Below are 20166 nucleotides of genomic sequence, written 5' to 3'. Positions count from 1 at the left end.
AGAGGTCGCTTATATGCAAGCGGAGCACCGGACTCGATCTGAGAGGGCGTAGGTTTCCATTAACCGTCTGATTGAGATTGTCTGGTTCTGATGTGGATTATGTTACGATGCAATCTGTCGTATCGTTGTAAACCTTTATTTCGGACAAGATTCTAGCCCAATTGCGGGCCTTAATCGGGCCGGTTTCGGCTCAGATAGGCCTTCATCTGAGCCGAGCCTTGGTCAACTATTGCAAACCCGACCCAATTCGAACCGCTATATAAAGCCGTGCCTCATCAACCCCATGAGCACGGACTCATCGATAACTCACCTATCGAGCGCCCTCTCGACCAACTCGTTCGTGGCTTCGTGCGCGAGCCTGGCGGCCGGCGTTGTTGAGAAGGGGTGGCCGTCGATCGTGTTGGTCCTTATCCATCTCCAGGTTATTTCTCTTTCACTTCTCTCTGTCAGTGGCCCTAGGTTTCTTTTTGTGTGTTTATTGAATTCTTGAGCTTTTCGATCTGATTGATGCGGAAGCTCTGTTCTTTCCCTTTCTGGGATTATCCTGCGGTTCTTTTATTCGGGTGTCTGTTACGGTGGTCGTCTATCAGGCGAGTACTATGGATTTACATGTTAGGTCGAGGGCTTTTGGAGTTTGCAGAAAATGCCATTGTAAAGTGCAACCTTGTTCTTCTTTTAGTTTAATTCCATTATGAATAACTATGATCAGATACCCGTCTTTGTTTTGTTGATCTATTATGGTGGTATTCTATTACGCGAGTACTATGGATTTGCATGTTAGTTCGTGGGTTTTTGTACTTTACAGAAAATGTCATGATAATGTGCATCCTTGTTCTTCTTTTAGTTTATTTCTATTGTTAATAACTATGTTGGCATACTCGTCTTTGTTTCTGCAGTTCATTAAAATACCAGGAGGAGGTCAACGTGGTGTTGAACCTCCAGCATTTCAACAGGCTGAGCGGCAGAGGATCGAAAAAATAAACAACAAAGTTTAGGAAGTTCAGATTACTTAAATTTTTATTTATAGTTTCTATTAAAACCTTTTTTTAGGTCTTCTTCAATCTCTCCTTGTACCATTAACATTTGGTCTTTTTAGAATGAAAAAAACAAAACAGTTGAAAAAGATGAGAGAATCTGACCTAGATAATCAGCATATCAGCAAGATGCGTGGATCTATTAATGTGAGTCACATTTAGAGCAAACTCTAGTCTTAGTTTTCTACTCTTTATCAAAAAGCTAGATAAGTTTTTTTTTAATGCATTCTATGCTTTATTCTTATGACTATTGTACGTTGTTTGCCCCTTCCACTTGATAAAGTTCTCATTTCAAAATGCACTATGATTAGAAAAATGTTTGGCAACCTTGCTCCTTTGCTTATTGATCTTTTATTCTTTATTAAGTTTTGGAAACTAAACAGTAAAGATTAGTTTCAGGATTGGCAACTGAATTTGGAATTTTGGATTAGTAATAGATAGTATGAGCTAGACCAAATGGTGTTCCAGCAAAATATTACTTTTAAAAGTTTAAATAGGAAATATGGAAACTATCCAGAAAAATAGAGTAATCAGGGATATTTTAAGAATGATTAAGCGACCATAAAAATTTGACAAAGAAACCTATGAAAAAAAATATGTGACATAACTTTATCCAATAGAAAATTAAAAAGCACTAAAAGATCTGCACTTGTTATTAAAATAATTGTAAAAAATTACTAAGGTTTTGAATGGTTAGTGTTGAGATTTGTACCATATATTTAATGTTTACTTTTTTCTAATCAAGATCAAAATCTGAGGAGTTTACCATCAGCGTAGAGCATGAATTGGGATTTTCTGCAAACAGAAGGACCTTGCTGATTTTAGGGTTCATCTTCTTCCTGGTAGGGGTTGGCCATTCGTTTGAAACAATGTTTGATTTTCTTAGACCCACCTTGACATCACTTTGATCTACTTCATTCATAGTGAATGATGCACATTATTGTATTCAACTAGTTTCAATTTGAATCGTTTTTCCGATTTGGTGAAGTAAATGAAAATTTGCAACATTTTACAGTTTGATAGATTTATTCCTTATATCTACCACAGGCATCAAAACTTGAACCATTTGTTTGATTTATATGTTACTCATTTCCATACAAGTCTACTATCATGTTTAAACAAGTCATTGGTTTAATTTTTGCTGCCATGTCCTGCCGGCACCTTGTAGTATTGGCAAATAGCTTTGGATCTGTGCCAGCTGGCACAATTTATCAGCACAGCAATGGAACAACAGCCTGAAACTCACTGACATTCCTAGCCACTTTTAACCAACATTTGTTCAGGCATCTTCCATAACAGGAGCCTCATCATGTACCCTTTCAGTTTGTTCTCTAGTTTTTTTATGTATTCACCAAGAGATTGTTTTTCATTTTTCTGTCTTGTTTGATCCTTTTTGGCCTAAAATTTTGTCGCATGTGAATGCGAGATTTCCTATTTTCTATGAGTTTCTGTAAAGTAGTCGAGTCATGCAATAGGCATCAGTTAAATAGTTTTATAATCACCTGGGAGATCTTCTAAACCATCTCAGAGGATCATAAGTTTGATTCAGAAGATGTTCTTTGTAGTATCATTGCATGATGACTTGTATATTTTTTGAACTTATATCATGTGTTATCAGCCTATTCTGGTTTGAAATTCATGTCCAAGTTATGTGTTATTTTCTCAGAACAAGGAACATTTTTCTGCTAGTATGACTCAAGATATTGGCCAAGCTGAAGGGAGGACTTCAAATAAACCTGAAGGTGCTGGTATGATAACTAGTTTCTTGAAGTCTTTATCTTCTATTCGCCAAATCGATTAACATTAATGGTTTCTTTTTTGTATTTATTTTACCATTGCTTTGTTGGACAATTTTCTGACTTTTTGCAAGGATCTGCAGGACATCAGTGTGTGGACTCATTCGCTTCCAGTGAACAAGAGGACTCAAGTGACTCATCAGATGATGAGATGGAAAACTTTTCTGATATTGATGATGTTGAGGTATGTCATCCTTGATGTAATTTTCTTGGGTATGCCAAGCTCAGAGTTCTCTTACAGAATATCTCTCTATTATTGAACCTTTGTGTTGGCTGCATAATGAAAATATTTTAATCCATCTGAAGCAATATTTTTGCTAGGTTGATGGATACCTGCACAATGAAGAGGGGAAGGAACTTAAAAAGATTATATGGGAAGAAATGAACAGAGAGTATCTTGAGGTGATGAGGGTCAATTTCCTGAGTGTTCATCACTTCATTAGATTTTTTTATTAGTCAATATGATTTGTTAACTCTAATGCTGAGCAGGCACAAACAGCCAAGGAAGCTGCTGCTACAGCTGCTAAGGAGGCTTATAAAGCTAATTTTTTAAATGGCTCAGAAGATCTGTTAGATGCCAAGGAACTTGCTAAAGCAACTGCAGCAGCCCTGGCAAAGTCCAGAAAGGTATGGTGACGTGGGCTTGTTCACTTGTGGTTATGTAGCTGATCAATTTAATGTTGCTCCAGGGTTTTGCTAAAATTGTATTTTGCATGAATATGCCTTTCCTGGCTGGCTGCTTAGTTTTTATTTTCTTCATGTCCCGAATTTATGCTTGAAGTTAGAAATTTTCTTTGTCCTCCTATAAGCAATCTAGACAGAGAATACCGAATACTCAATTCTGACTCTTGCAAGTGCCGCCTATGGTAGTGAAGATGATTATCCAAATAGTAGCATAGTTATTTTTTACTTTATTTTCATCTTAAATCTTCACTTTTCTATTCTACAATTATTAAATTTTTGAAAAAAATATTTTCTTTGCTTTTTATCTTCTGTCATATATTAGATTTGTTATCAAAGCACTTGTTTTGCATTTTATTGGTATCAGAGCTCTTGTCCTACATTGTTGATTCACACTTTGATAAGTGCTTTTAGTATTCAACTAAAGCATCTACTATCTATAAATCTATTTTTTTTGACAAATGTGTCCTCTACCAGTGTCATTGCTTTTATTGTGTTGGCGAACTATTCTTTACCATGCCCATTTTATTATGTCAAACCCCAGTCCCATGGTAAGTTTCATGCACAGCTTATATTGCATGAAACTACTTAGTAGTCAGAAACCTGTGGGTAGATAGTTCTCCAAATGTCTCTCCAATAGATCAATCTTGTCCTACTGATAACTTCTCTAGATTTGCTAACCATAGCTCCATTGTAGTTTTGACTGGTTTCTCAGCTTTTTACTCTGTCTTTGATGACTAATGATGATAATAATTCGAATAGATTGTAAATTAAGGAGGATAGGCAACACTAGAACAGTTTCATGATGCCAAAAGCATTCCAATTTAATTGTCAATTCAGTTTGATTTTGAATAGTTTTTCTCTATAAATAATATGGTGAATTCACATTCTAAAAACTTTTCCCTGCTATAATGCAATATCAAATAAAGGAAAGAAGAAGAAGAAATGCTGGAGAAGCTAAAACCAAGACTCCTGCACAGACTCTTGAAACAACCCATCAGATGTCTAAAAGAAAGGTACTCTATGTTAAGTTACCGGTTAACATTGCATGCACTTGCAGTTGTGAAATTTTTGTTAACATACACCAATGACAAATAAATATATTTTTTTCATATCAATATTTCCTATGCTTTGATAAACAATATAATTTTGTCACAGGTATTGAGTTCGAAAGTCAACTATGAAGCGCTGGAAGCTCTGTACTCTGTATTTTTCTCTTTTCTTCTTCATGTGCTTTTTATGCTACTTACATTTCTTAATACATGTATAATTATTATGTCGTAGCAGGAGTAATACTCAATTCTTTTTCTTGAATTTAAAACATTGCTAATTCACTTCATGCTACATTTCTTGTTGATATTTGTCAAAAGTATTTTGTACTGATTCTTATTAAGCTGTGTGCTTCAGAAACTATATCACCTTATTTTGCAGTATCTCAATCTCAAGTTACATATATTCTGCAACTGACATTCTTCTTGCATATCAGAATCATTGAATAGGTAGCAAAAGCCAATATATATTTTTTAGAATTCATAGCCAAGACTCCAAAGTTGCATAGTCCCCTTTCCACCACTTTTTTCGTTTTTACTCACTAGTAAGTTGGAATGGCTAATGATTTTCTATAGGCTCGTCGCTTCATTCTTAGAATGCTTGGTTTGATTTTCTTTTAGTACTAATTTTATGTTCTTCAAGAGGGTTTTTTTATCTTGTTCCTCTCAATGATTTAGCAAACCCTTGTTAGTGGCCAGGGGCCCAGGGCAAGGATTAGAAGCCCAACTAATACTATGATGTAAATAGAGATGAAAAGGAATCTTTTGCAACAATTTGTGTTTTTAAGCTTTGTTCATGTTGATTATTAGGAATAGCTATAATCGAGGATAAAATGAGGAAAAATTATTTAAGATGATATAAGCATATCAAAAGAAGACATATAGATGGTACTAGCTAGACAAGACTAGTCAACTTCAATTTGTTGTATGATGAGAAGTGAAAGAACCTAAGACAAACTTATTAGAACTTTGGTTTGACAAGTGATATCGCTAATTTCAGTGGTGGGAAAGATCCATGTAGCCAACAGATATCAGAGTGCAATAGGTATCACAAAGGTTACCAAATGACATGTAGCTTCCTTTATTCAGATCTATACTTCCCTTTGGTATCACAACAGTTACCAAAGAACATGTGGCTTCCTTAATTCAAATCTATACTTCCCTTTGTTGTCCTTTTAGATTTTGGTATATTTTTTCAAGCAAATTATTTTCTTTCTGACATCTCTTGAACTTGAGCTTCTCAGATTCAAGCCCAGACTTCCCTTGTTGATCTTTCAGATTACATCTATTTGTTCATGACTTAAAGACTTTTTTTTTTCTGGCATCTTCCCCTCTCCTGAATTGAAAGCCAACATGATCAAGTGATAAGTATCAAAGAACTTGCACTGAGAACCACTCCTTGCTCTAAGAAAATGCATCATCACAGCTCTCTACTCTTTCTCGTCTCCAGTGGATGGTACTCAAGAGTGTAACAGGTATCACAATATTAAACTTATGCATTCAGAATAAAGGTAAACCAATCTGCCATGCTCAACGATCCATAAAACCTCTCAGTAACAAACCATTGAAACTTGGGAAGCTAGCTGATGTACACCTTGCATGAGAATCGCAGCTTGGAGGTACACCATTACACCTTTGATGTACATGATTCAAAAGAGGAGTTTCTTTTTTCCAATACATTTACATTTCTCCATATATACACCCACGAAAAGATTCCAACGAGAGAGAAGATTGAATAAATGGGGTTTGACAAGTTCTACTTTTAACTTCCATCTGTGTGAATATTTCCACTGCCTATGGTTTATCTTTGTATTGATCTTTCTACATCCCATAAGCTTCATGGCATTCCAGTGGTGGCTCTTGATGGATATTTGACACCGTGAATTTTAAGCATTTATGTGAAAAAAAGTTCAACATTTATCTCCTAATTTTATTTCAGTATTTGTATTCTGCCTTATTGGCCATGTCTTTCAACAGTCTGATCAAGATAGTGGAAAAAGGCAAAAAATCGAGTCAGATGCTGCTGGTGCTTGTGACCTCCCGAACAACATCGAGAATCATGTGGTTGATCCAAGTGCTACGGAGGATGGTGATGGATCCGGAGCATTTGAAGATCACATATATGCTGAAGTCAGTTATGATGATTATGATGGGAATGGAGATGAAGATTTTGGGTATTACGAGGATTTTGATTTTTCATACTGACAACACTTTCACAGAATTTTTTTTTTTTAGTATTCTATTCCATTGTCATAATGACAACACTTACACCTACAGCATCTTCACTGACTTGTAAGAACTTGCTAATTCTGAGTGGTAGTCCTTTGTCCAGGTTGTGAGCTTGTAAATAATGTTCCTGCTAATGTGAGGAGTAACGAAGCAAGATGTTTCCATTATGAGCTTCCATGTGGCCTGTTGGAGGCTCTCATCTTTCAGTTCTGGCTGTTGATCTAATTACTGGTGTCAGTGATCATACTAGATGAAGCTATTCGATCTGCAATTAGGCATGAAAGTATGTATACTAAATCTTCCAGAAGGCATACATGCATCGGTGTACACAAGAGTAAATGCTGGAAGTCGTGAGTAATCTTGTCGAGCGGTACGCAATCGAAATCCCTAAACCATTGATTTCTAGATTGCACAAAATTGACCGAGATTTTTTGTCGTTAGAAATAATACCGCCATGAGAAAAGGTCTTCCTTTTGATACATTAGCAGACGTACAATCGATCTGGGTCCCATATTATATTGGGCCTTAACGGGCCTGAAAGGTCTTCCTTAAAGGCTTGTATTGGGCCCCCGTTACCTTGGTAGATGTAACTCAGGTAACCGCGTCGTCTTGATGGTTTGCTTACCACTTCAACTATGAGCATTAAGTGCCTCCGAAAAAATTAATTCATTGCAAAAAGGTCACACCTAAGCAGACATATGTTCACTCGCGGTGATCAGACTCTGACCTGGTAAGTAAGCAAATATGCTTCCCGGTGTGCTTACCGTTCCTCCAGGGTGGTTAAACAACCTTCAAAAAAATTTTATTTTCTGCCGTATTCATCCAATCTCCGTGGTCATATGCACACGCACGGTGACCGGACTCACGGAAGCTCTGAACTAGGATTGCCCAATGGCAAATCCGGCACGGCACAGCCCGAACTGCGTCGCCTCGTCGGCCCCTTCTCGGGTTCCGTTGACGAGATTCTTCTCCTCTCCGGCGACATCTCAGCCCTCTTCTCTTCCTCCTCCGACTACAACCGCGTCGGGAGTTGTCCCAACAAGCATAGACCCTTCTCTCTGTCCTCCCAATTCCTCGTGGCCGTAGTGGCGAATGGTGGAGACTAGGTGAAGCCGTCCGCCGCAGTTCTGATGCCATCGGTGGCGACGCCGTCAGTCCCTGAGGCCCCGCCAATGGGCCGAAGAACTGAACCGGATCCAATCCTACTTTGGGCATTGAATCGGGCCTAATGGGCCGGTTCACATTGCATCCGTAGTCCTGAATCACATGACCACTTAAGTAAGCTTACCATATGCAGCGGAAGCCTAAATCCCTTCGAAAAAGAATAAATCGTTGTAAAATCGCTCCACATAAACGATTTTATTCTTACTGTCGGTGATCAGACTCTAATATGTTCATTCCTTCCGAGATTGCTTAAGCAACTCGGTCTTACTGTCACTTGCGGTGAGCCAAGATTTTTGACATTCGAAATAATAATGCCACAAACTCTGAACTAAAAAGTCGTCCTTCTGGCGTTGCATTAGCAGATGTTAGTCAAGTAACCGCGTGTACATTTAGGTGCGGTTACCACCGGCCACTAAGGGGATAAACTGCCTTCGAAAAATTAAATCGTTGTGAAATCGTCGTACCTAACAATACCTATTCTCACTGACGGTGATCAGACTCCAACACTACGAGGGAGGCAATTATACTTCCCCGGTGAGCTCACCCATTGTCGTGGGTCGATAAACTGCCTTCAAAAAAATTATTTTCTGACATAATGATACAATCTCCGTCGTTATATGCACACCATCGGTGACCGGACCCAAGAACGATGGTAACCAGGATGGCCCGACGGGAGTCCGGCCCGGACTGCATCGCCCGCCGCCCCGCGCTACCCCTTCTCTGAATCCGACCACAAGCTTCCTCGCCTCTCCGCCGTCATCTCAGCCCTCTTATCCCTCTCCTACGGTTCCGGTTACGTCGGGAGCTGTCCCCACAGACAGATTTCCGCCAATCTCCATGTCCTCCTCCTCGCTAGTCCTCGTGGCCTATCGTGGCGAACGGTGGAAAGAAGGTGACGTATGCGGGCTTTCGTCCTGAGTTCCACCAGTTCTTCGACTGGTACGCTACCATTAATGGTGCTCATGATGGCATTACGAGACAGGAAGAACTAACAGTAACTCTTTAACCCTAATGTAAATATGTGATTTGGCCCTAACAGATGTTAAAGAGGATTTCCTGCACCTCATCATTGTTTATCTTCTGCATGAATTCTCTCTCTCTCTCTCTCTCTCGCTGATGCAGACGATCGCTTGAGCTGCTAAACCTCTACAGCTGTTGCAACTTTCTCAGCCTTCTTATCTCATACCTCCTCCACTTATCTAAGAATCGACACTTCATCGTGTTTCTTAACACCTTATTTGTTATCAGAGATGAGGAAGCAGTGATCACAAAGCTAAAATGGACAAGCACACAGAAAGTGTTGAATAAAGCTTACACTGATCGTGCACTATCCACCCACAACATGATTCTTTTCTTGGAGAGAACGAAACGTAGGAAACATTGGGATCATTATTGGTTTAGATGCAATTATTTAGGTGTCCCACCCACAAAGTTGAGGTTCCATGCATCATTGGATGACAGGGGGACAGAAACATGTGGCTCTTTCCTAGCATAAAAGAGACAAGGCTGTCATGATTCCCTCAGTGAATGGCAAGAAACTCATGGGGAGAAGCTTATAATGGGAGCAACTTGGGGCTTTCGTGAGCATATCGTCTTCTCTGCAACCCTACAAGACGAATCTTTCATTTTTGTACTTTTCTATGTAGGAATTCTCTTTTTTATCTTCCCATCAATGTTCATACCTTTCTTGTCTTTCCAGAATAACTTACTTTTGTAATATTTACAGTATATTTCTATACATCCATAAACGTATTATAATCGTAAATCGATGTATTTTATGAACTGATATAATATAAATATAATAATAATAGTCTTTTTACCATTATTATTGTCTTTTTTATTGTCTTTTTTTCTAAGAGTCATCGACATTTCCATGTTTGCGGCATCGAGAATCTTCTCCTCGCACCCGAGTGGTTGTGGCTATCACGAGTGGGGACAGCGCTGCGACATCGCATGCGGACCGTCCACGTGTGTCGGCTGCCTTCACCGCTCTGCTCCATGTCGGCATCTCTCAATCTTTCTCACGTATTCTTCATGTGATTAATATGGTTTCTTTGTAATCCTTCGCCGAATTCATGAAAGCCATTTCTGCCTTCTACACAGACACAGACAGGTCGATTTAAAGCAACATCTTTTGTTCAGCATGTAACCAAACAAGCATACAGAAGGTAGGAATCGTCTTCTTCCCCTCATCATCATCATCCTCGTCTCGGACTCTTTGATACAAACGAAGACACACAAGCAAACTACACGCAGACCTTACAGCTACAGACTCAGATCCCAACAACGGGGAGTGAGGGTTCCCTCTCAGCCCATGGAACTTTCACCCACCCCTCTTTATTTAGAATGATTAGGCTTACGGCTTAGGATTGTTTGTAGTGGCTTAGATGGCCAGGACGAGGCCGGGGAAGGATTTTTCGGGAGGGACGGGGCGGCGGCTCTGCCACAGGTGAAGGCAGTGTGTCGAGCCTGCGGGTTCCTTGGAGGAAGCCGAAGAGGCGGCGACTCGGGTGATGGTGAGGGAGGTGTTGAAGTACTCGCGGACCTGGGTGATTATCCCATCGGGGGCGACGGTCCAGGCGTGGACCCAGGCGGCGTTGGGGGCTCTGCCCTCGGCGACGACGGTGGAGCCGAAGGCGGCGACTCGCTCGGGCTGGAACCTGAAGGCGGCTGCGGTTTCCTCCTCCTCCGCGCCGGTGAGCATGCGCATCATGTGCTGGTGCTCCGGCGGGCCATGGAACCACCACTCGATGTCGGGGGCCAGCAGCTGCTGCACCCGCTCCACGTCCCGCGCGTTCAGGGCCTCATACAGCGTGAGCACTGCCCACTTGTTGCGGTCCTCCACGCTCTCTCCTTTCCCGTTAGCCAGTTCGTGACGAGCCCCGGTGCCGCTCCCTTCCCCCTCTCCCTCTCCCTCTCCCTCTTGGGAAGCTCTAACTCGGAACAACTCACGACTCGGTGGGCGACGGACAGAGGGCGGAGGATGAGAAGGTGCGGGCGGGCGGGTTTATATAGAGCCCCAAAGGAACACCGAGGTGGGGCCCTCACGGCTCCTGTGGGTCCCATTGTGGGCCCCGCGAGCGGGCGAAGGTGTGCGTTCGCGGGCGCCGCTACGTGCGACGCGAAGCGCCGAACGCCATGAGAGGCTGGCTTACTCGCCGACGTAGCCTTCTTCACTTACCATCCTGTTAATACTACATGCTATTGGCTCAAAGGTTTTGACTCTTCATGCACACGCCCACTGCGTGTACCTACATATAATATTTGGATGCTTTTCATGTGTGTATGTTGGGATCATGAAGTGGAATTGGAGGCGGCATCGGAGTCCACTGATCGATCGTAAAGCAAGCCTGGCATCATCAAGTGTGGGTTGGCGTGTCCTCCAATTAAACTACCATCATTATTATCACCTTTCCCGTCATCCATGGCGGGTGGCAGAGGAGCCAAGCGGTGCTTTCTGGGGTTACGATAAGTGGGGAAGGTGAGGCAGCACTCGGCCCCATTCCACAGAGATCAGTGGTTGGTATGCCTCAGCTTTGGCCCACTCAAACCGATGCCTCTAAAGGAAGTATGCTTGACGAACAGATGTCAAATGACCATCGATGACAACAACAGCTACCTAAATTTGGAGAAATGTGTATGTATTCTTTTCTTATTACCTATGAAATATTGCTGTTTTTTTTCTCTCTAATTGATTTGATTGAGAATCAAGAACAATTCTGGAATTGTCAGGCAAGAAACCCTAAGAGGTAAATGATAGAACAAGTCCTCGATCTGTCAATTATAAGATCGAAATGAGTTATCTGAGGAAATCGTAAAATAAGAGACGTACAAGTTTTCTCTAGAAAATGAGACAGATATGATGGTGACAGATGGTATGAGGATAACAACGACAACAACAATACATAGTGGTCACAAGTTGTGGTCCTTTGGAAAATTAGATATAAATACATATCAAGCAACACTGATTGACATAGTAAAGCCATTAAAGATGTTGGATAAGTAATAAGTATACAGCTCGATCGTCTTTATTCCTGGGAGGAGTAAGTGGGTTTGGCTTGCAAGCAAAGAGACGCATCCTAATTAGGTTTACCCATTAGAACCATTACTTTTGTTGTAGCATTACCTTCTCGATGGGTATTGACAATATTAAATTGAACTCGTGAGATGGCGATGGATGGATGCTATGGTGTGAGCACGAATAGAGGTTTCAGTAGTGCCGTTCACGACAAGTGAATACAACACCTCATCGTGCGACAAAATTCGCATTTCTTGAACATCACATGATGATTCAGCCAAAGAAGGCTTTGATGTAGAAAGGATTGGAATCCGTAGCAGTGAGAAATGAGCTAAGTGTGATATGAGCTCAAACGTATCTCTTTGTTCCTACAAGTTTTAGTGTCATCTACAAGTTTCATTAATTGATAGTATGAGAAAAGGAATGCACGTCGGGAAGGTCCCAATAAAGCTATGGAAGCCTAGGCATATGAAGAAGGATATGATTCCGAAAGCACTACTTTTTATGTGGAAAGGCAAATATTCTCTCAGCATTATGAGGGAAAAGGGGAAGGGTTGAGAATATCCCCATTATGCGCTTATAAAGGTCACAATACTTTGTTATTATTTCGTAAATAGTTATATATACTTGAGTTGCTTTGAGATGACAAAGATTTTGAATAGTGATAGTGATCCTTTATATCGTGGTTGAGGGGTTAGCATTGCTTGATTCAGTCCTGGGTGTGTAAGATCATCCATATCGGTACTCGGACAGTGGGAGTCATCATTCGATAGAGTCGAGCTTAGGCTTTGAATTCGAGATCTAGAGACTCTTTGTCAGTCACCCTCCGTTTTACTGTCGGTTCCTGCACATAGGTCGGGGTCGGGAAGGGGGTTTTCGATTTTGATTCGTCTGAAGATTTTGTTAGAACTAGGTGGAAAATGAGCCAAGAGCCAATCCTTATCGTCGGCCCCGCGATGGGTTTTTATCCTTCTCCCAGGGATCGATCGTACCAGCCATATTTATGGCTGTCGACCCATTGGGTGGCAGGCTTCCTCCTGGAGCAGATGTTGGGCATCCTTAGTGCCATGGCGTCGAACCGTCGCCTCGCACTTGATGTCGTCCCAATCTTTGCGGGACTACGTTGTACTTAGTCGGCGTCGTCCTGATTTTTGCGGGTCGATGCTATACTCGGTTGGCACCATCCCGACTTTTGCGGGACAACGTTGACCGAGGAGAATGGTCCATTATGTTGACCTTAATGTTGATATGGCTATGAATAGTGGTTGGAGGGCAGGATACCAAAATGTGCCCTATCATTCTCTCCCCTCCTCAGGGAGCGGCTTGCACCAGGTCGCTCCCCGAGGGGCCTCTGCATGGCGCGGGGTGATCTCGTGGGTCGAGTTTGCTTGTGTGATGACCAGTGGTACGACAAGTGGTTGGCCAAGGATTTATGGGAGCGGAGGTCGATCATAGACAGGGCCCGTTGGGGAAGACTATCGGGATTTTGATTGGATGAGCGGTGTTGCTTGATATTGGGTGCAGTGATTCAGTCGGAGTCGGCAAGTACCTTGGCTTAGATATGGATGGATCGATCCAGCTTAGTATCATAGCTTAGGTTATTTGAAGGCTGACATAATCATAAGGCACGGTTCAGGCGTTGTAGACAAGTGTGACCAAGATGCATGGTTCGGGTACTTGAAAACTGATGTGATCGAGCAATACAACTCAGGTACCATAGGCTGATATGGCCGAGCGGCATGACTCGAGTACTATATCACAGATGGCCTCAAACTCATGATGGTATATGATGGCCTTCCTCGGGGAGTGCCGAGGGGTGGCTATCACCCCGACCACTCTCTTTTCCTTTTAGGAATGAGTTGTCACTAAGAGGGGTGGGGGGGGGTTTGAATTAGTGCAGTGATAAAAACGTCGGTTTAAGAAAATCTCTTTCATACGATAAAACCAATTTTGGAAATGCTTAACTTTGAAAGCAATAAGAAGGTAGTTTGTAGTTAAAGTAAAGTGCTCAAAGGAAATGCAAACCAGATTTTTATAGTAGTTTGGTTGTCGTGACCTATATCCACTCCGCTGATTCCTCTTTTGTCGAGGCCACCAGCATCCATTATCGATCTTCCTTCAATATGTGAAGATCAACCACCCTTTATAGCTCTTTCTTCTGTCACAAGGTTTAGGAGATAACCCTTACACCCCCACTTACTCCTCTCTCAAACTATTCTAACACTTAAAAGAAGGAGAGGAGTTCACATAAGATTGTAACCGTGTTTCTTTCTTTTTTTACTTTCAATACTTGTGTATGTTAACTAGGAATGAGAGGGGTATTTATAGACCTCAAGTTGATTCAAACTTGAAACCTAAAAATATCTCATCCTGGGTCTCCTGAGTATGGGTGGTACCACTGCCTGACAACCTCTCAGAAACTATGTCTGGGCAGTACCATCGCCCAGACAGACAGTACCACCACCTGACACAATCTTGAAGACTGTGCCACCTCTTAGGTCACTATTTGGGCATTTTCACTTAGCCCAACACTGTCCTTATATGGGCCCAACTGGCCCCTAATTGGGTTGACCCAATTCTAATATTAATTATGTACTAACTATGAATTCTAAGGCATATACTAAGCTAAATAAGTCTAATGAGTCAAGGTTTCTTCCGGCAAGCTTCCAGCAAACTTCCGACGATCTCTTAGTAATATTCTAGTGGACTCCCGTTAAACTCCTAGACTTCACGACGATCTTCTTTGCAAGTTTCGACGAGCTTCTTTGGCAAGCTCCTGGACTTCTCGGTTGGTTCCGGTAGAACTTCCGACGAATGTCTGGACTTCCGACAAACTCTCGAACTCCCAACGAAATCTCGTTCTCGACTCCGGGCTTCATTTTGCTTTATGTCTTATTATCAAAGTTAATCTTGTACACATAAAACACACTTTGATCTGGATAATTATTACTAAGTATGAATTATGTTGTTCGGCATGCCATTGGTCCATCGACGCTTCATCTAATTCTTCGACGCATCATCCTCTCTTGCAGCCTATTACCCAATTGGCCAGTTGACCTCCGCAACTTCAATATCCTTGGCGTAATATTCGCTCTTCTTGGCCCGATACCTGAAACCATGGCCCGAAGCCTTCTGTCGATACGTTGATCGATCCTCCGATGCGACGTCCAATCTTCTGACATGTTTTTCTCCGGCCCAACATAATTCTTCCTGCTTTAATTGTCTCTCCCTGATCGAAGCTTCCTACGTCACTCATAACGTAGATTAAATCATAAATACTATCAATTAGTTTCATCATCAAAATCCAAGATTCAACAATCTCCCCCTTTTTGATGATAACAAACAATTGATGTTAGAGTTAATCTTAACTCCCAGAGTTTAAACAAACTCCTCTTATCAATATGTCATATTGATAGAACTCTTGGATTAAAAAATTCAAGCAACATGTTATCATAAACTTATGCATAACATCATACTTCTCCCCCTTTGTCATTAATAAAAAGGAGAAGCTCAATTATCAAGTGTTTTAGACATTACAGCTCAAATCATTGCATTATAGACATAATCTCAAGTTTTATCATCATGCAAGCTAGCAATAATTTTGAGTTTTACAAGTTTGTAATTTTGCTATATGTGCAAGTTTAGCATGTTTTGCTTCTTGAGATAGGCAAGATAGCACTATTGCTTCTCTTGAGATTGCAAGTTAGCAAGTCTTGGTGATGTTCAAGATAGCAAGTTTACACCGTACAAGCTAGCAAAAATTTCAAAAGTGAATACAAGATAGCTTTCTTATTGAAGTGTATAAGCTAGCGATTCTTGCTTCCTTTTGCAATATGTAAGTTGCAAGTTTTGCTTATCTTTGGATGTGCAAGCAAACAAGCAAGTTTTTACATCTTCTTGACTTGTGCAACCTATCTCCCCTTTGTTATTGTCAAAAAAAAGGAAAGAATATAATTTTGTATCTCTTTTTTTCTTTTACAATAATTTTCAAAGCACGACAAAGATAAGCAATCATTCTTATTTTAAAATGTCATAATTAGGATAAACCTTGAATTCAAATCAAAGCAATTTTAATCATGATTCACATCATATGCAATACATCACATACATCATCATAATAAAAAGTATAAGTACTGCATGCATAATTCCAAATCATAAATATTGTAATACATCGTTCTAATGACCGAATGTACTAGATCTGGAACCTCCAGATATAAGTCTGGTATCAAAAAATGAAGTACGCATATAGTACATCCTTGGTGCCTCAAGTGTAAGAACTATATACACTAATGTGACTATGGAATCACTGTTTAATAATAAGGCATCATCAACCATTCAACATTCTATAAGCGGATCAATCAGTGAACTCATTCCCCAATGAGCACCTTTATTGTATCCTTAGTATCCCCACACGAGCAGCTATGAGACCAACTGCATCCATCATATGAATGGGTATACAACGCACCAGTATGTCCGATTATCTCAATGTCCCTCTCACGTAACCTATGATCAGGATTATTTAGGATCTGTGTTTAAAGGTGAATTGGTCTCATTATCATGATCTTATCACGATCCAATTCCTATTGCACAGATCCAAGAACATCATTATATATATATATATATATATATATATATATATATATATATATATATATATATATATATATAATACAACAAGCAATATAAAGTGATAAATGCTAAAATATAATAATAAAAAATACTACGTGTCAAGTCACACGTGTTATCACTCACGTGATTGGTTTGTAGGGCACATATGACTAGCATGGGTGATGTAAAAAAATTTTATTAATGAAACTCCCTTTGCCACTTTCATCTGTCCTTCCTTTTTTCTTCGGCTATGGGGCTCAATAAATTTTTCAGACATAAAACTTTTTTAAGTTTGATATGTGCCATATCCTTGGAACTGGTCTCTCGTGTCGTTGAGCGATAAGTACCATCTCGGATCACCATCGTTACCCGATAAGGGCCTTCCCAGCTTAGGGCTAGCTTGCCTCGGGAGTGAGTCAAGTCGCTGACCTCGGCCCTTCATAGGACTAAGTCGTCGAGATTGATCGGCCAATGGCACACCATTTAGTTGTAAAGTCTCGTGTCAACTTTATTTTATAATAGAGGGCACGGAGATGCGCACGGCTCTCCGCTCTTCGATGATATCCAGGCCGGCTTGGAGTCCAATCTCCGACTCGATGTCGTCAAAGTTTTTAGCTCTCGGAGTCGAGAAGACCACTTCGGGCAGGAGCACTACCTTGGTGTTGAATGTCAAGTTGAAAGGCGATTCCCCCGTGGTCTTTGGTGTTGTTCGGGAAGCCCATAGTATGCTCGGGAGTTCATCGACCCAGGTACCCTGAGCTCCAACGACCCTTTTCTTCAAACCCTCCAATATTGCCCAGTTGGTTACCTTGGCTAGACCATTAGTCTATAGGTGAGCTACTAAGCTAAACCCCAATTGTATTCTGTAGCCCGAGCAAAATCTTTTGAACTTGTTGTTGTTGAATTGTGTGCCATTGTCGGTGATGATGGCTTTGGGGATGTCGAAGCAAGTAATAATGCTCCTCCATACGAATCCTTCTACTTGCCTCTCGATGATGGACGCCAGCGGCTCGACCACCAACCATTTGGTGAAGTAATCCACTCCGACGATGAGGAACTTCCTTTGTCCCGAAGCCGGTGGGAAGGGGCCAAAGAGGTCCATTCCCCATTATGCGAAGGGCCATGCGCTATCCGGGGGGTTTAGAGGAATCGCGGGCTGATGATGTGTTCGGTAATGCTTCTGACACTATAGGCATCACTGTATGTAGGTCATGGCGTCTCGATGCATAGTCGCCCAGTAGTATCCTTGACAAAGGATTTTGAAAGCCAAGATCCGATCGCCGATATGGTCCCCGTAAATTCCTTCTTGAACCTTGGCTAAAACCAACTAGGCTTCAGCGGGATCCAAGCAGCACAGGAGCGGTTGGGTGAACGACCTTCGATAAAGTCTCCCATTCATCTCACAATACCACGCCTACATGCGTTGGAGCCGTCGGGAGGCTACCTTGTCGGCTGGTAGCATCCCATCCCTTTTGTAGCGGAGGATCTCTTCCACCCAGGTTGGGGTTGCGTGTGTCATAGCCACCTCTTTGGCTGCAATAGTTCGACAAGGGAGTTGCTTGACTTCTAGAGGTAGTTCGACACCCTAACCTGAGGTGAGCTTTGCCAAGGCGTCGGCATGTACGTTATGCGCCTGCGACATCCTTGTTATGGCGAAGCAGTGGAAGCAGCTAGCAAGTTTCTTTACCTCGAACAAGTATTTTGACATGGTAGCATCTCGAGCCTCATAGTCTCCATTGATATGGCTGACCACCAGTTGAGAGTCGGTGAAAACTTCGATGCTTTCGACTTGGAGCTCGAGGGCCAACTTTAGGCTGGATAGGAGCACTTCATATTCGACTTCGTTGTTGATAGTCTTAAACCCAAAGCGGAGCAGTGACTGAACATTCGGCCATCGAGGCTTTTGAGGACGAGGCCGGCCCCGCCCCTTTTGGTGTTTGTCAAGCCATCGATGTGCAAGCTCCACCATTGCCCCATACACTCGCCATCATTGCTGTTGAGGGGAGCCAATTTTGAGATGAAGTTGGTAATCGCCTGAGCCTTGATGGCCATCCTCAAGACATACTGTATGTCAAATTCCCCGAGCTCGACTGATCGCTTTAGCATTTGTCCGGACATGTCGAATTTGGACAAGATTTGTCACAGTGGCTAGTCGGTTATTACTTTGATCGAGTGGGCTTGGAAGTAGGGTTGTAACTTCTTGGCTATCTAAATGAGTGCTAAAGCTAGCCTCTCTACCAATTGGTATCTCTCCTTGGGCCTACTGAGGACGTGGCTCAAGTAGTAGATAGGTTGCTGCACTCCAGAATCTTCTCGAGAAAGGATGAAATTGACGGTGTGCTCTGAAGTCGCGAAGTGGAGGCTGAGCAATTCTCCCGAGGAGATTGTAACAAGTCAAGATAGGTGCGCCAGTTGCTCCTTTAGTCAACCAAAGGCCTCTTGATATTCTAAAGTCCATTCAAAGTTGTTTGGGCTCTTAAAGATATGGAAAAAGGGGAGACACTTGTCTCCTAACCGAGACAAGAATCGGGCAAGGGCGGTGCCCAGTCAAGCGCTGAATCTCCTTTACCGAACGGGGATGCTGCATGTTGATGATAGCTTGGAATTTTTTTAGGTTGGCGTCTATTCCCTTTTGGTAGATGATGAAGCTAAGGAATTTTTCCTAGCTGACCCGAAGACACACTTGGTGGGGTTGAGGCACATGCTACAGTCCTACAATGTTCTGAATGTCTCGGCGAGTTCCGTTAGGTGAGTTCGGGTGGACTTGCTCTTGACGATCATGTTGTCGACATACACCTCCATGTTTCTCTCAATCTGGTGGGCGAATATCTTCTTCATCATCCTTTGGTAGGTTGCCACAACATTCTTCAACCGGGATGGCATGATTGTGTAGAAGTAGACTCCTCAGTTTGTGATGAAAGTTGTATGTTCCTAGTCTTCTGACACCATCTTGATTTGGTTGTATCCTGAGAATACAACCAGGAACATGAGGAGTTTGTACCCCGAGGTGTGTCAATCAGTTGGCCGATCCTTGGTAGTGAATAGCAGTCCTTGGGCATGCTCAATTGAGGTCAGGGTAGTCAACACACATCCTCCAACTTCTATTAGGCTTTTTAACGAAAACTACATTCGATAGCCATCGAGGATATTTTGCTTTTGTGATGAATTTTGCCACCAAGAGTCATTCTATCATGTCGCGTACCGCCTTTTGTCGGTCAAGCGCCAGCTTTCAGGGTCGCTGCTTCACCGTTTGTGCTTAGGGACTAATGTTTAGGTGGTGTTATGTGACCATTTGGTCAAACCCGAGCGTGTCCGTGGGTGACCAGGCGAATACGTTAGCATTTTCAACTAGCAAGTTGATGAGTTGCTCTATTTCCTCCTCCAGTAGCCCTGACCCGAACCTAACAACCCTATATGGTTGGTTATGACGTAGCGGGACCTCTTGGGTGTGCTCAGTCAGTTCGGGGTGCTGCGTTGGCTTAGCGATGTCCCGAGGGTCAGTGATGGGATGCTCACGCCTCGATTTCTTGGGTAATGTGATGGTCGCCAAGCAACATCATCGGGATTCTTGAGGATTGCTCCTTTTT

The 20166-nt window shown here is 42.1% G+C and overlaps 2 protein-coding genes across 2 annotated transcripts; one reads left to right on the top strand and one right to left on the bottom strand.

Moving 5' to 3' along the window:
* The first annotated feature begins 283 nt into the window (after positions 1-283).
* LOC135594771 (uncharacterized) lies at positions 284-6995 on the top strand. The gene is made up of 8 exons (XM_065085280.1): positions 284-421; positions 2701-2782; positions 2914-3014; positions 3152-3232; positions 3320-3457; positions 4441-4527; positions 4670-4717; positions 6538-6995. Exons 1-8 carry the CDS (start codon positions 284-286, stop codon positions 6763-6765), a joined length of 903 nt encoding a protein of 300 aa, XP_064941352.1. The 3' UTR covers positions 6766-6995.
* Positions 6996-10067: 3072 nt separating this feature from the next.
* On the bottom strand, positions 10068-10666 carry LOC135595588 (senescence associated gene 20-like). The gene has a single exon (XM_065086713.1). The coding sequence runs from the start codon at positions 10664-10666 to the stop codon at positions 10337-10339; it is 330 nt and encodes a 109-aa protein (XP_064942785.1). The 3' UTR covers positions 10068-10336.
* Positions 10667-20166: the final 9500 nt, after the last annotated feature.

This window comes from Musa acuminata, chromosome BXJ1-10, assembly GCF_036884655.1.
Source record: "Musa acuminata AAA Group cultivar baxijiao chromosome BXJ1-10, Cavendish_Baxijiao_AAA, whole genome shotgun sequence".
NCBI classification, from domain to species: Eukaryota; Viridiplantae; Streptophyta; class Magnoliopsida; order Zingiberales; family Musaceae; genus Musa; species Musa acuminata.
Note: the sequence above shows the minus strand (reverse complement) of the source record. Positions and strands in the feature narration are given on the sequence as shown.

Excerpts from the sequence above, each read along its gene's own strand:
- LOC135594771 (XM_065085280.1), top strand. The coding sequence starts at position 284 with ATGAGCACGGACTCATCGATAACTCACCTATCGAGCGCCCTCTCGACC. Across the intron at positions 3,015-3,151 it reads CTGATATTGATGATGTTGAG|GTTGATGGATACCTGCACAA; the intron begins GTATGTCATCCT and ends TATTTTTGCTAG. Across the intron at positions 4,718-6,537 it reads CGCTGGAAGCTCTGTACTCT|TCTGATCAAGATAGTGGAAA; the intron begins GTATTTTTCTCT and ends GTCTTTCAACAG.
- LOC135595588 (XM_065086713.1), bottom strand. The coding sequence starts at position 10,666 with ATGATGCGCATGCTCACCGGCGCGGAGGAGGAGGAAACCGCAGCCGCC.